We start from the raw sequence: 10,815 nt of genomic DNA on the forward strand, positions 1-10,815 counted from the left end.
TTGATTTGGTTGTGGTTATAGTAAAAAATAACCGAATAAATAACCGAACCGAACCGATAATTATATACATAAAATTTATAATTATTTATATGTATAATATTAGATTTTCATAAATAATTAAAGATATTTTATACCTTTTAATTATTAATTTAAGATGATCGAAGTACTTTTGATTATATTATGGATTCTCTAGTTAGTTTAGTTTAAATATGTAATTTTTTCACTTTAATGGACAAAGTTGTTTGTATTTTGAAACCTCTGTTTGACTTGTTCTTCTAAATCTAAACTGAGTTGCAAGTTTGGTCCACCTGATTTGCCATCAGCATGTCTTTCCCTCAATATGCAGCAAAGTTCGCCCTTGTGGGCCGTGAGGGAAAAAGAGCTTCATAAGAAATTTGAAGAATGTAGAGAGAGAATATTTGAATTATCCCGGTTAGTCATAAACCGAAAACCTGAACCAAACCGAACCAAACCGACAATAACCAAACCGGTGGTTATTATTTTACTTGGTTTGGTTATGATTTTTGACATTTAAAAACTGATTAAATTGATTTGGTTATGATTTTAATCAATAACCGACTCAAACCGAACCATGAACACCCCTAATAGTATGTAGTAATGAAATGAACTCCCTTCCACTCCTCTAGCTTCATTTTGGCATTACACAATAGTGGTTAAAATGATGACTAAAATTTAAAATGATTTTTTATGGTAACATTTTCGATCACCATATTGTTAGTTTTGTAACAAATGTTATGCCTCAAATACCATATTGGCATATAAAATTGTTCCATTATGTCATTATCAACTTTATACACATGAATTGAAATTAGTAGTCACTCCACTCTATAAATGGTCCCAAATTTGTGTCATAAAGTTGATAAAAGAGAGGCCATATCCATATCCATACGTATAATGAAAGCATAGTATCTAAACAAAAACAAAATTCAATTAAAAGCTACTCTATCTACTCCATTGAATGCTCATTATCCCTTTCCCACCCCTTCTTCCTCATCTCTCTTCACATTCAAGAACATATAGTCATATACATATAGTTATATAAAAATCTATCTTTTTTATATGGTCATGTTGTTCAGCTCTGTTTGTGCGTAATTCACTAATGATATATGATATCTGCTATCTTTCATCAATACATGTATATACTGAGTTTATTAATCACTATGTTTAATTAGTTCGAATAATTACACGTGATATCTGCCATCTCTCATCACCTTCATGATTAATTCGACCATTTATGTGTGACGTTATCTGCTATATCTCGCCAACACAAAAATGTACTAAATTTATCAACCATTATGCTTAGCTTGATTAATTACACATGATACCTACTATCTCTCACTAGCACATATTTATCAACCACTATTTTTATTGATCTTGTCCATATCTATGTGTGTGACGATGAATGTTATGGGATTTTAGGCCCTAAAGGACAAACTAAAACCACAAAATATTACTACTACCAAGACCCACACTAATTTTACCATATGGCTGCAAGTGCGACTACTACTACTACAAATATCAAATTCCAAATCCAACCCATTAAACCCAAACGCCGACGTTGCCGTGAAACTACAATTACTACTACTAACCCTTCTGATTCTTCGCCCACCAACTGTTCGGCACAATGCCTGAACGAAACTTGTAAAGTTGATACACCCACTATTGTCTCACCGGAGAACTCATGGTGTTGTCCTGCTTCTAAATCCACCGTCTTACCCCCTCCTCCGTCGCCGCCCATTTCCTCCTCCTCCTCCTCCTCCTCGATTTCGGATAATACCAAGATCCGATACTCGCCGACTACGTTCCCTCGAGTTATGGAATCTATCGGCACCCTTTACGGCGGCGGTGGAGGAGGTGGTACTCCGATCCCAAATAACAACACCCACGAAGGATTTCCGTCGTCTTTCAGTAAATTCAACTCAGCGCTCACTGCGGGGCTGCTCAACCCAATGTCACCGCCACCTTCTATGGACAAGACACGTTCGAGTCCGACCCTTTTCGAAATGATGGCAAATGAACCTGAATGTATTCCGAGATCGACAATCAACACACCCATTTCGAATGGATGCTCAAATCAGAAGCCTGCTTCATTTGTCCCACTGGACAAACAGGCCTTAATGCAACAGCGACTTTTGGATCTTTTAGCTTGTAGAAGCCCAGGGAATCAGTTTAATGATTCGAGTTCGAGTGATGTGAAGCTAACATTGAGTTCTAAGGATGGTTTGAGTGTTGCTATGAATGTTCATAGGCAGATCTTGGTGGTTCATAGTCGTTTTTTCGCTGTGAAATTGTCAGAGAAATGGGTAAAGCAACAGAGAAATTCAGGCCCTTACATTGTTGAGATTGCGGATTGTGATGATATTGAAGTGTATATTGAAACTTTGAGATTGATGTATTGCAAGGATTTGAGGAGAAGGCTCATGAAAGAAGATGTTTCCAAAGTCCTTGGGATCTTAAAGGTAATGCTTATGCATCTAAATTTACTTTTTTTGTGTTGTATAATTAGCTAGTAATGGAATTGTGCAAAAAAAAAAATATTCTTTTTAAAGTAAATTGTGATTGAATGAATGAAATAGAGGATTCACATTACCGACCCTAACTGATTAGGAATTGACACCTAGTTGATTATTGTTGAAATAACTTAGCCTGATAGATGTGTGACCTCAATATTAAGTATTACTTGCTCAATTTTGAACTGTGAATAGAAGTTAGGCGTCAATGTTATCGTCTTTGTTCATTTAGCCCATGCACTTATGTTTGTATCCAAAAGTTATTTCATGTGGCTGCATCTGTATTGCTTGCAAATATATTGCAATGTGCTTTGTGAAGGGATAGTTGATTTTCCGCGTCACTTTATTTTAGGATAGTGAAATCTTTTAGAGATGAAGTCTAGTCTTTATGCTCAGACACATACACATATGTGGGTGAATAGAAATGTGCAATTGTATTTTACCTTAGCTGATTGAATTGTTTTATAGGTTTCTGCTGCAATTGGGTTCGACGCGGGGGTGTTATCGTGCCTCGAGTACTTGGAAGCTGCTCCTTGGGCTGAGGATGAAGAAGAAAAGGTGGCTTCACTATTGTCTGAGCTTCGTCTTGAAGGGGTAGGTGCTGGGGAAGTTTTAAGGCGGGTATCCCTTGATGTTTCATCGGGAACAGAGAGTGGAAATGGAAATGAGGAAGTGCTTCTCAAGCTATTGCATGTGGTTCTTGAAGGGAAGGATGAGAAGGCGAGGCGAGAGATGAAAGGTTTAGTAGCCAAAATGTTGCATGAGAATTCATCTCATAATGACTTGAGGAAGGAGTCATTGTATTCAGCTTGCAATGCATGCCTGCAATTGCTCCGCCACCATTTTTTACGGGCAGCAGATGCAGACATGATGGATGTGGGTCAGATTGCACGACAGGCTGATAATCTGCATTGGATTTTGGATATCTTGATTGATAGACAGATAGCTGAAGATTTTTTGAGGACTTGGGCTTCTCAGTCTGAATTATCTGAGGCACATTCTAAGGTGCCTGCACTTCATAGGTATGAGGTTAGTAGAGTCACGGCCAGACTGTTTGTTGGTATTGGTAAAGGGCAACTACTAGCTTCCAAGGATGCTAGGTGCTCTCTTTTGCAGACATGGTTACTGCCATTCTATGAGGATTTTGGATGGATGAGGAGGGCATCAAGAGGTCTTGATCGCCATTTAATTGAGGATGGTCTCAGCAATACTATTCTGACGTTACCATTGGCGCTGCAGCAGGATATTCTGATGTCTTGGTTTGATCGGTTTTTGAACTCTGGTGATGACTGCCCAAATATCCAGAGGGGATTTGAAATTTGGTGGAGAAGGGCTTTCTGGAGGCGAAATGGTGAGCCTGAACGCCCTCGTCAAATGCGTGTCATGACTGCAACAATTGAGAACTCTTGAGACTTAACCTGTGAATGAGATGAGGTCGATGGCCACTCTATGATTGTCTTGTTTCAACTCTTGCTATTCCTCAGCCGTCATCTTATACCAATTTCTTTTGTCTTACTTTGAAACAAGTAGCACAATTCAATACTGCAGAGTCAAACTTACAGAGATGATCATGATCCAAAGTTTTTAATCTGGAAGAAAGCAGACACTTTTTTTCTGTTTAGGTGTCATGTGACATGAAAATTGTTTCTTCCTGATCCCCATGTAGAGCTCTCCTGTTTGTGACTGAAATTCCTGAATCAGTGGTTTTATCACGAAGGGTCATCCTACTTAAAAGTTGTGCGACTTCCTGAATGCTAAAATTCTGTTACAGGGAGAATTCATATGTTCACTATATTAAGATATGGATGACCAATTTAAGCAAGTTAACAAAGTTCAGGCAATTTGGGAGATAAGGGTGAGTGTCCCTGCTTATGATCAGGGGAAATTGCTGTTGATTTCGTGATGGCAATGCCAATGATTACATCAACATGGTGAATTGCTTATTGTCTTAGGTCTTCATCTATCTTGAGATCATCAGCTGGCAAGTGTGGAAGCAAGAGTGATCATTTTTGCCTTTCTGGTTACTAATGAAATTCATTATGTCTATGTCCTTTATGAGCCAGTTTGGTTAGGATTAGATGCACTGTTGTTTCCTCGCGTGAATACTGTAGCACCATATTCCTCAGTGTGAACTTTGAAGGTCTTCAATGTTCTCACCCCTTGCTGGACAAATTTTCTGAAGATTACCTTGTTGCTTGATGTTTAACTTTCCAATCACTAATTTTGATTTTCATGAAAGGAGTTTGCTCGGCGTAACAAAATCAGTCCCGAACCTAGCATCATAGTCGTCTAATTTGCTTATTTTCCTCTGTGCTCAGCCTTTCTTTGAGGTACATGTTTGTGCAATGCTTATGTATCAAAATTTGGTAATCACATTATGAAAACATATATTATGAGTTTGTATAATTCTCTTCTGAATTTAAAGGCTGTGCAGTAATCTGTCTAAATCCAGCTTCACTGTCAGATTCTAGTACTGTGTTTGTTCTTAGGAAATGAGTTTTCCTAGTTTTCTCCTATGTTGATGATGTGACATTGACTTTGTCATGGGACGTTCGATTCCATGCGTCTGCTAAGGCAAGGCGAGTCAATGAGGTGTTTAGTAGTGAATTCTTTTACTATATTTGCCTTTGATCTCCAAGTCTCATTAGATTCTTGCATGGGGAACCATCTTTCTATTATCCCCTTTAAGGAAACATGGAAAAATGAGTTAATTCTATGATGTTCTTCTATGTACCATCAACACTGTTGTTCTTCTGCTTATTGATTAAATTAGCACCTTTAGTGAAAGATAGTCATTGTCTTCTTTTGTTTGACTGACTATATGCTGGTATCCAATTTTCCCTTCTATGTGGGGTTCTCACAATTATCCAAAACTTTTTGAAGAAATTCCTTGTCCTAGGATTATAGGACATCTAGCTTTACGTCAATACTGGTAAAAAATAATTAAAAAAAAGCTACCAACATACAGTGAGATAGTAGCTGTTTTTAAGTTGGTTTCCTATGTTGAATACCTAATACTCTGTACAATCGATTACCTTAGGCCTCTCACATTCCTTGTATGGAGTGAACCAAATGCTGCAGTTATGTTCCATGTCTTCCTCGAAGCTTGTTGTGATCTTACGTTCATATGTGCTCTCAACTAAGCCATGTTTAATATACATAAAATCGTTAAATTATCAGAGTCAATTACATATAAACTTTTTACAAGAAACAGGGATTGATAGCATGTATTTAACACGGTAAAATAACCGATGTCAAGACTATGCTGCTAGTGTGAAATTCTTTGTACTGGCGGTGTATATGAATCAAACTCCTCTCATAAAAGTTGATGCATTTTCACCAAGTATGGTTGTTGATTCCAATTCCCTTGATAATCTTACAACTCAAAAATCTTGTCTTCATCATCAAAATGAGTAAAGTAAGATGGTCCAGTAATAAAGCAATCATAGTTTAGTTCACCTGGCTTGGCTATCTTTTGCCTTCATAGAAAAATCAAATCAAAAATAGATAAACAAAAACCCCAAGTGAATTATTAAAGCACAAAAGATGAGTAGCTTGTTACCATTCTTGGTCAATTAGCATTTCATCAGTCATTCCAAACTTCTGCAACTCCTCCCTTGTATGGTGCATTGACAAGCAGTACCTGCAGATTTTTCACAAGCAGTGTTTTTAAAAGCGCGAAGAAGCAACAACATCCATGGGGCTTGAAGAACAGATTTTGAAAGTTTGGCCAAACGGATTGTTCATCAAGAAACTAGAGAGATCATCAAATGGTCTTGTTTACCTTCCACCATAGCCTCTTTCCATGACAATCATGCCTCCATTAGTCATATTATGTAGTCCTTCAAATTGCTCCACAGTCCATTTATACCATCTCATCAAGAACACCCTTAGAGTAAGTCCATGTGAAACTATAACAAGGTTCATATTTGGACTCTGCTGACCTGGTGGTTGAAATCTTCCTATGTCAATATCATTTCTAAGTGTTTCCCTGAACCCTGCAAGCTTGACACAACCACAGTTTTAATGATAATGGGGCGGCAAAAGCATACAAAGATACTAAGGTTTCCATCGCGATAGGTCAGAAACAGAATTGGCCTATCGATTGGAAGTTAAGAGAGAAGAATAGGACTTTTGACTCCAAGCCTATCCTATCCGAAATCTTCACCTATTGATGTAGCCTCTTGTTGATATTACTAATCTTCTTGCTACCTACTAGAAATCGATGACCTATATACTTCAAGTAAAGGCACAAGGGCGTAGCGAGCACAGAACATATTAAAAATGAAGAAAAAAAATCTCAAAAGAAAAAACAGACACACCTGTGATTCTGTCATAAACATCTGCTGCTGATTCTCCATTAGGAAACCTATAAAAGAAACGACCATAACGAGCTCGAACAGCTTTCTCTATCTTCATTTGTTCTCTGTCCTGAAAATTTCCTTCATAAACACAATTCATAAGTAGCTATAATACTACTACCAAAGCCAAGTAATGCAAAGGAAATGAACGTGCCCTGGGGCATTTGGTCTAGTGGTAAGAGCACATCGTGTGACATGTGTATTAGGTACACGTTACTAGTTTGATGAGTGCCACGTATAAAAGCCTTGTATTCAAACAGTTAGTAGTAGAGGGGTGAACTCATTATCCACCGAGTTGCCCTCGGAGATTTCTCCATTATCCCAATAAGAAAAAGGAGACACCAACTCATTCCCTCACAAGCGGATGAAGCCTATTGTCTTTGAATTATACTGAATTCAGTATTTTGAGACGGAACATAAATATAAATGTGAAATACTACTAAAATTTCAAGAAATATTGAATTTTGAACCCATAATTTCAACGGAAACTTACGCAAATGTACCCTTAGTATACACTGTCGATACACTTCAGCTGTATATGTAGTGTATAGATATGTATAGGTATGTATAATATGTGTCTATTTAGTATAAAGTATACACTGTATACACATTTTGTAAACTAGATATTCGAATGGTATTTAAATTTTCCTAATTTCAAATGTTAAAAGTACTCTGCATTCCCTCAACTGATGTGGAATCCCTAGTACCCCTCACATATATGCCAAAGTAGGACATTTAGAGCGTGAACAACATAACATAGAATTCGAACATTATGTAAATCAAGAAATGAGATGAAACTAACTCTGATACTATCTAAAAGAAATGGTCGTTAAAGATTATCCAAGATCATATAACGACTTATTCCTTCGACAAATGTAGGACACTTAACAAGAAACCCAACTACAACTAGTCAAAAAAATAAAATAAAATTGATGGACAAAATATGTTCATACCAAAATCTTGTTCTCTCAAACGAGGCTCTTCTCTAACACCAGCAATTCTTGAACGTTCAAAAGACTGCGCCAAATTTCTCAATGTTTCAATTCCCCTTTTATAAGGTGAAACATAGAAATAAACTTTCCAATCATCTCCACCATTTTTCTCAATCATTTCCCTCATTTTCCTTCCACATTTCTCTGCTTCTGTTACCCCTTTTTCTGTTAATCCAACTTTAGGATCAGCAACTCTTGTGTAAACACTTTCATCAACATTTCCTTCACTTTCTCCATGTCTAACAAGAATGATTCTTTTTGGTCTAGGTGGTTTTACTATGCCATATTGATGTTGTACTAGGTTCTTTTCTGGGAAACTGCTAAATACCCAACCATTTTGTTCTTTACTAGAGTATTCATCATTATTGGAGCAATATCTTATTGTACTAGAATTTTGTTGAAACTTTTGATGATTTAATCTAAAAGAGGGTGGATAAATCTTGGAGAAAAGGTTACTCATCTTGATGAAAAAAATGTTCTTTAGATATGTAACCTCAAGACCAATTGTAGTGGGATGAGATGTATGAGACTCTTCCCACCATCTGTTGCTTGTGGCAAGTGGCAGGTATTTTGTGAAACTAGCTAGTTGAGGTGGGCACAAGTCGGTTTTGGGTTGAAGTTCAGAAAATTGAGAAATTATGGGTAAATAGTTATTTCTCCCATTTGTGAGTCTACGCCATGCGAATTTGAATTAAACGGATCACGGTGGATTGTAGTGGCATGAGATGGGTGAGATTCTTCTGTTCTTAATTTGAGATCTCGAATTGGAGTTCACGAAATTAAGAATTTAAGAATAAAGAGCTATTTTTGTTTAGTAAGACTATATCACGCGAATCTAAATTAATTGAACTAGTGGAATTCGAATATCTCATAGACACAAGTACTATGCAAATGTTGCTACATATATTGTATATAATAATGGAGAGAAGTGAGAGTTTAGTGATTTGTGTGTATTGTATTGTGAAAATAAAAAAGAGCCAAGCAATTTGTTTGCCTTATCTAAGAGGACACCATGATGGACAATTGTGAGGTGGAGGATGAACTTGTGACATTGACAAGAATTTAGAAATTTGTTGAGTTTCTTTTTGTCATTTAAAGCTTAGTTGTTGATTAAAGGACACACCAGCTTCTACTTATTGGGATTTTTTTTGTGTTTCTTCTTTTCCTCTGTAGAATGGTAGGTGTAAACATGGGCTGAATTGGATCTTGTGACACACATTGAGGTTAAGCTAGGTAAATAGTTATCTGTATCGAGTATTTATACCAAGTTGATGTAATATACTGTAGTTAATTAATTTGATGGAGTGATTATATGCATTAATTAACCATAGTTAAGTGATGTTATCGTATATACATATCATACACATAACATGTCTTTATTGGCTTGACATAAACCCTCGATGCGGATAAGGTTTTACCAAAATAAAGTAAGAGCTACATTTGGAAAGTGCCCACATTAACACGTGTCATCCTCATTTGGTAAACTCAGAGAAAAACAACTTTTGTAAGTCACGTATCAAAGCTTCGAACTTTAGTATATGTGTTTTGGAGACTCAAGTTGTTCCGTATATTTGCTAGTGATATTTTTATTCATTTATTTTTTGTATTAAAAGGTGGCTATTTACCAATTACATTTGAAACGATGGTTAAACTTTGATTGACGGCTCCATATAGTCGAGAAAATAGATTTTCATGGACAGGATTTAATCTAATGGGTTTATCAGAGTCCAGGAAGGTTATTGGACTGGATTTGTTAACATCCCCTTTTCTAATGGGCTTGAATGATATCCGTTGATACTAGAGATACAAGCCCAATTTGGTAACTCAGCTTTTTCCCCTTACAAGATGGGTCATTTGCACTTTTACCCCCTATTTTATGCCCCTCATAACATACAACTTTTTTTTACGGGACATAATGGTTATATTTTCGTATCATAATATCTTACAAGTTATGCATGGTCATCATGTCTTCAATTTCTAAAGAATTTATGTCCAAATAGACATAATTTTGATTGTTAAAGGATAAAAATTAAAAATCAACCCACTCGAAAGTGAAAACATGCAATTTTATGTTGCAGGATTGAAGATTTGATAGTATAATTATCTAGTATAACCCAAAAAAATAAAATTGTGAGTCGGGTTTGTAGTCACAATTTTTGTCACATTATTTTCTATTGATTTATTCTTCATATCTCTTCTCATTGTTTTCAAGATCTATTGAAACCAACATTTCTATCTTAACAATGTATGGATAAGGCTGCATACACATCAATATTCTCCTAAGACCCTATTAATTGTGGATGTGCACTCAGAGATGGACGTAACTTTGTGACATCAAAGTCATCTAAACTTAGTGTTTTAGATGCAACACTTAAATATTTATTAGTAAAAAAAAATATAAAAAATAATATATATGAAATCATAATTTTAAAAATACAATATTAATTACTTCAAAAATAAAACACATAAAATTTAAATCTTGAATTCACATTTTTCCTTCATTAAAGGTTGCCTAATTGGGCAGCTAAATGCATAATTTTTTTGTGTGTGTATAAGAAAATAATATGATATTAACAAGTGCAACAATAACATGATTCTCTTGAGTTATTTTCTCTTATTTTTTTTCCTTCTTTTTGGAGGAAAATTCTATAGCTATGTTGTTGAGATTATTGATTACTTTAAAGATACATTCAGAGACAAATATGCTGGCATTTATACAATGGACTGTTTTATTGGTAACAGTACCAATCATTGGAAGATATATATCAGAATCTTCCAATTATTATTGATGGGAAATACTATATAGTATAATAAGTTGACTTATAGTCAATCTAGAAGTGCACTAATTTACTTGCCTAGCTAGGCCATATGTACCTTTAACATTAGAAAAATGTGTCCCTAGCTCTATTATGTTGTTTACTTTTATCGCCT

At 35.8% G+C, this 10,815-nt stretch overlaps 2 protein-coding genes across 2 annotated transcripts; one reads left to right on the forward strand and one right to left on the reverse strand.

Moving 5' to 3' along the window:
* Positions 1 to 1,198: 1,198 nt before the first annotated feature.
* Positions 1,199 to 4,937, forward strand: LOC129890082 (BTB/POZ domain-containing protein At1g63850). The gene is made up of 2 exons (XM_055965610.1): positions 1,199 to 2,480; positions 3,000 to 4,937. Exons 1-2 carry the CDS (start codon positions 1,506 to 1,508, stop codon positions 3,939 to 3,941), a joined length of 1,917 nt encoding a protein of 638 aa, XP_055821585.1. The 5' UTR covers positions 1,199 to 1,505; the 3' UTR covers positions 3,942 to 4,937.
* Positions 4,938 to 5,661: 724 nt separating this feature from the next.
* On the reverse strand, positions 5,662 to 8,824 carry LOC129890083 (phosphoglycerate mutase-like protein AT74H). The gene is made up of 5 exons (XM_055965611.1): positions 7,846 to 8,824; positions 6,854 to 6,973; positions 6,316 to 6,529; positions 6,094 to 6,174; positions 5,662 to 6,010 (listed from the first exon to the last, which is right to left on the reverse strand). Exons 1-5 carry the CDS (start codon positions 8,342 to 8,344, stop codon positions 5,908 to 5,910), a joined length of 1,017 nt encoding a protein of 338 aa, XP_055821586.1. The 5' UTR covers positions 8,345 to 8,824; the 3' UTR covers positions 5,662 to 5,907.
* Between the last annotated feature and the right edge of the window lie 1,991 nt (positions 8,825 to 10,815).

This window comes from Solanum dulcamara, chromosome 5, assembly GCF_947179165.1.
Source record: "Solanum dulcamara chromosome 5, daSolDulc1.2, whole genome shotgun sequence".
NCBI lineage: Eukaryota > Viridiplantae > Streptophyta > Magnoliopsida > Solanales > Solanaceae > Solanum > Solanum dulcamara.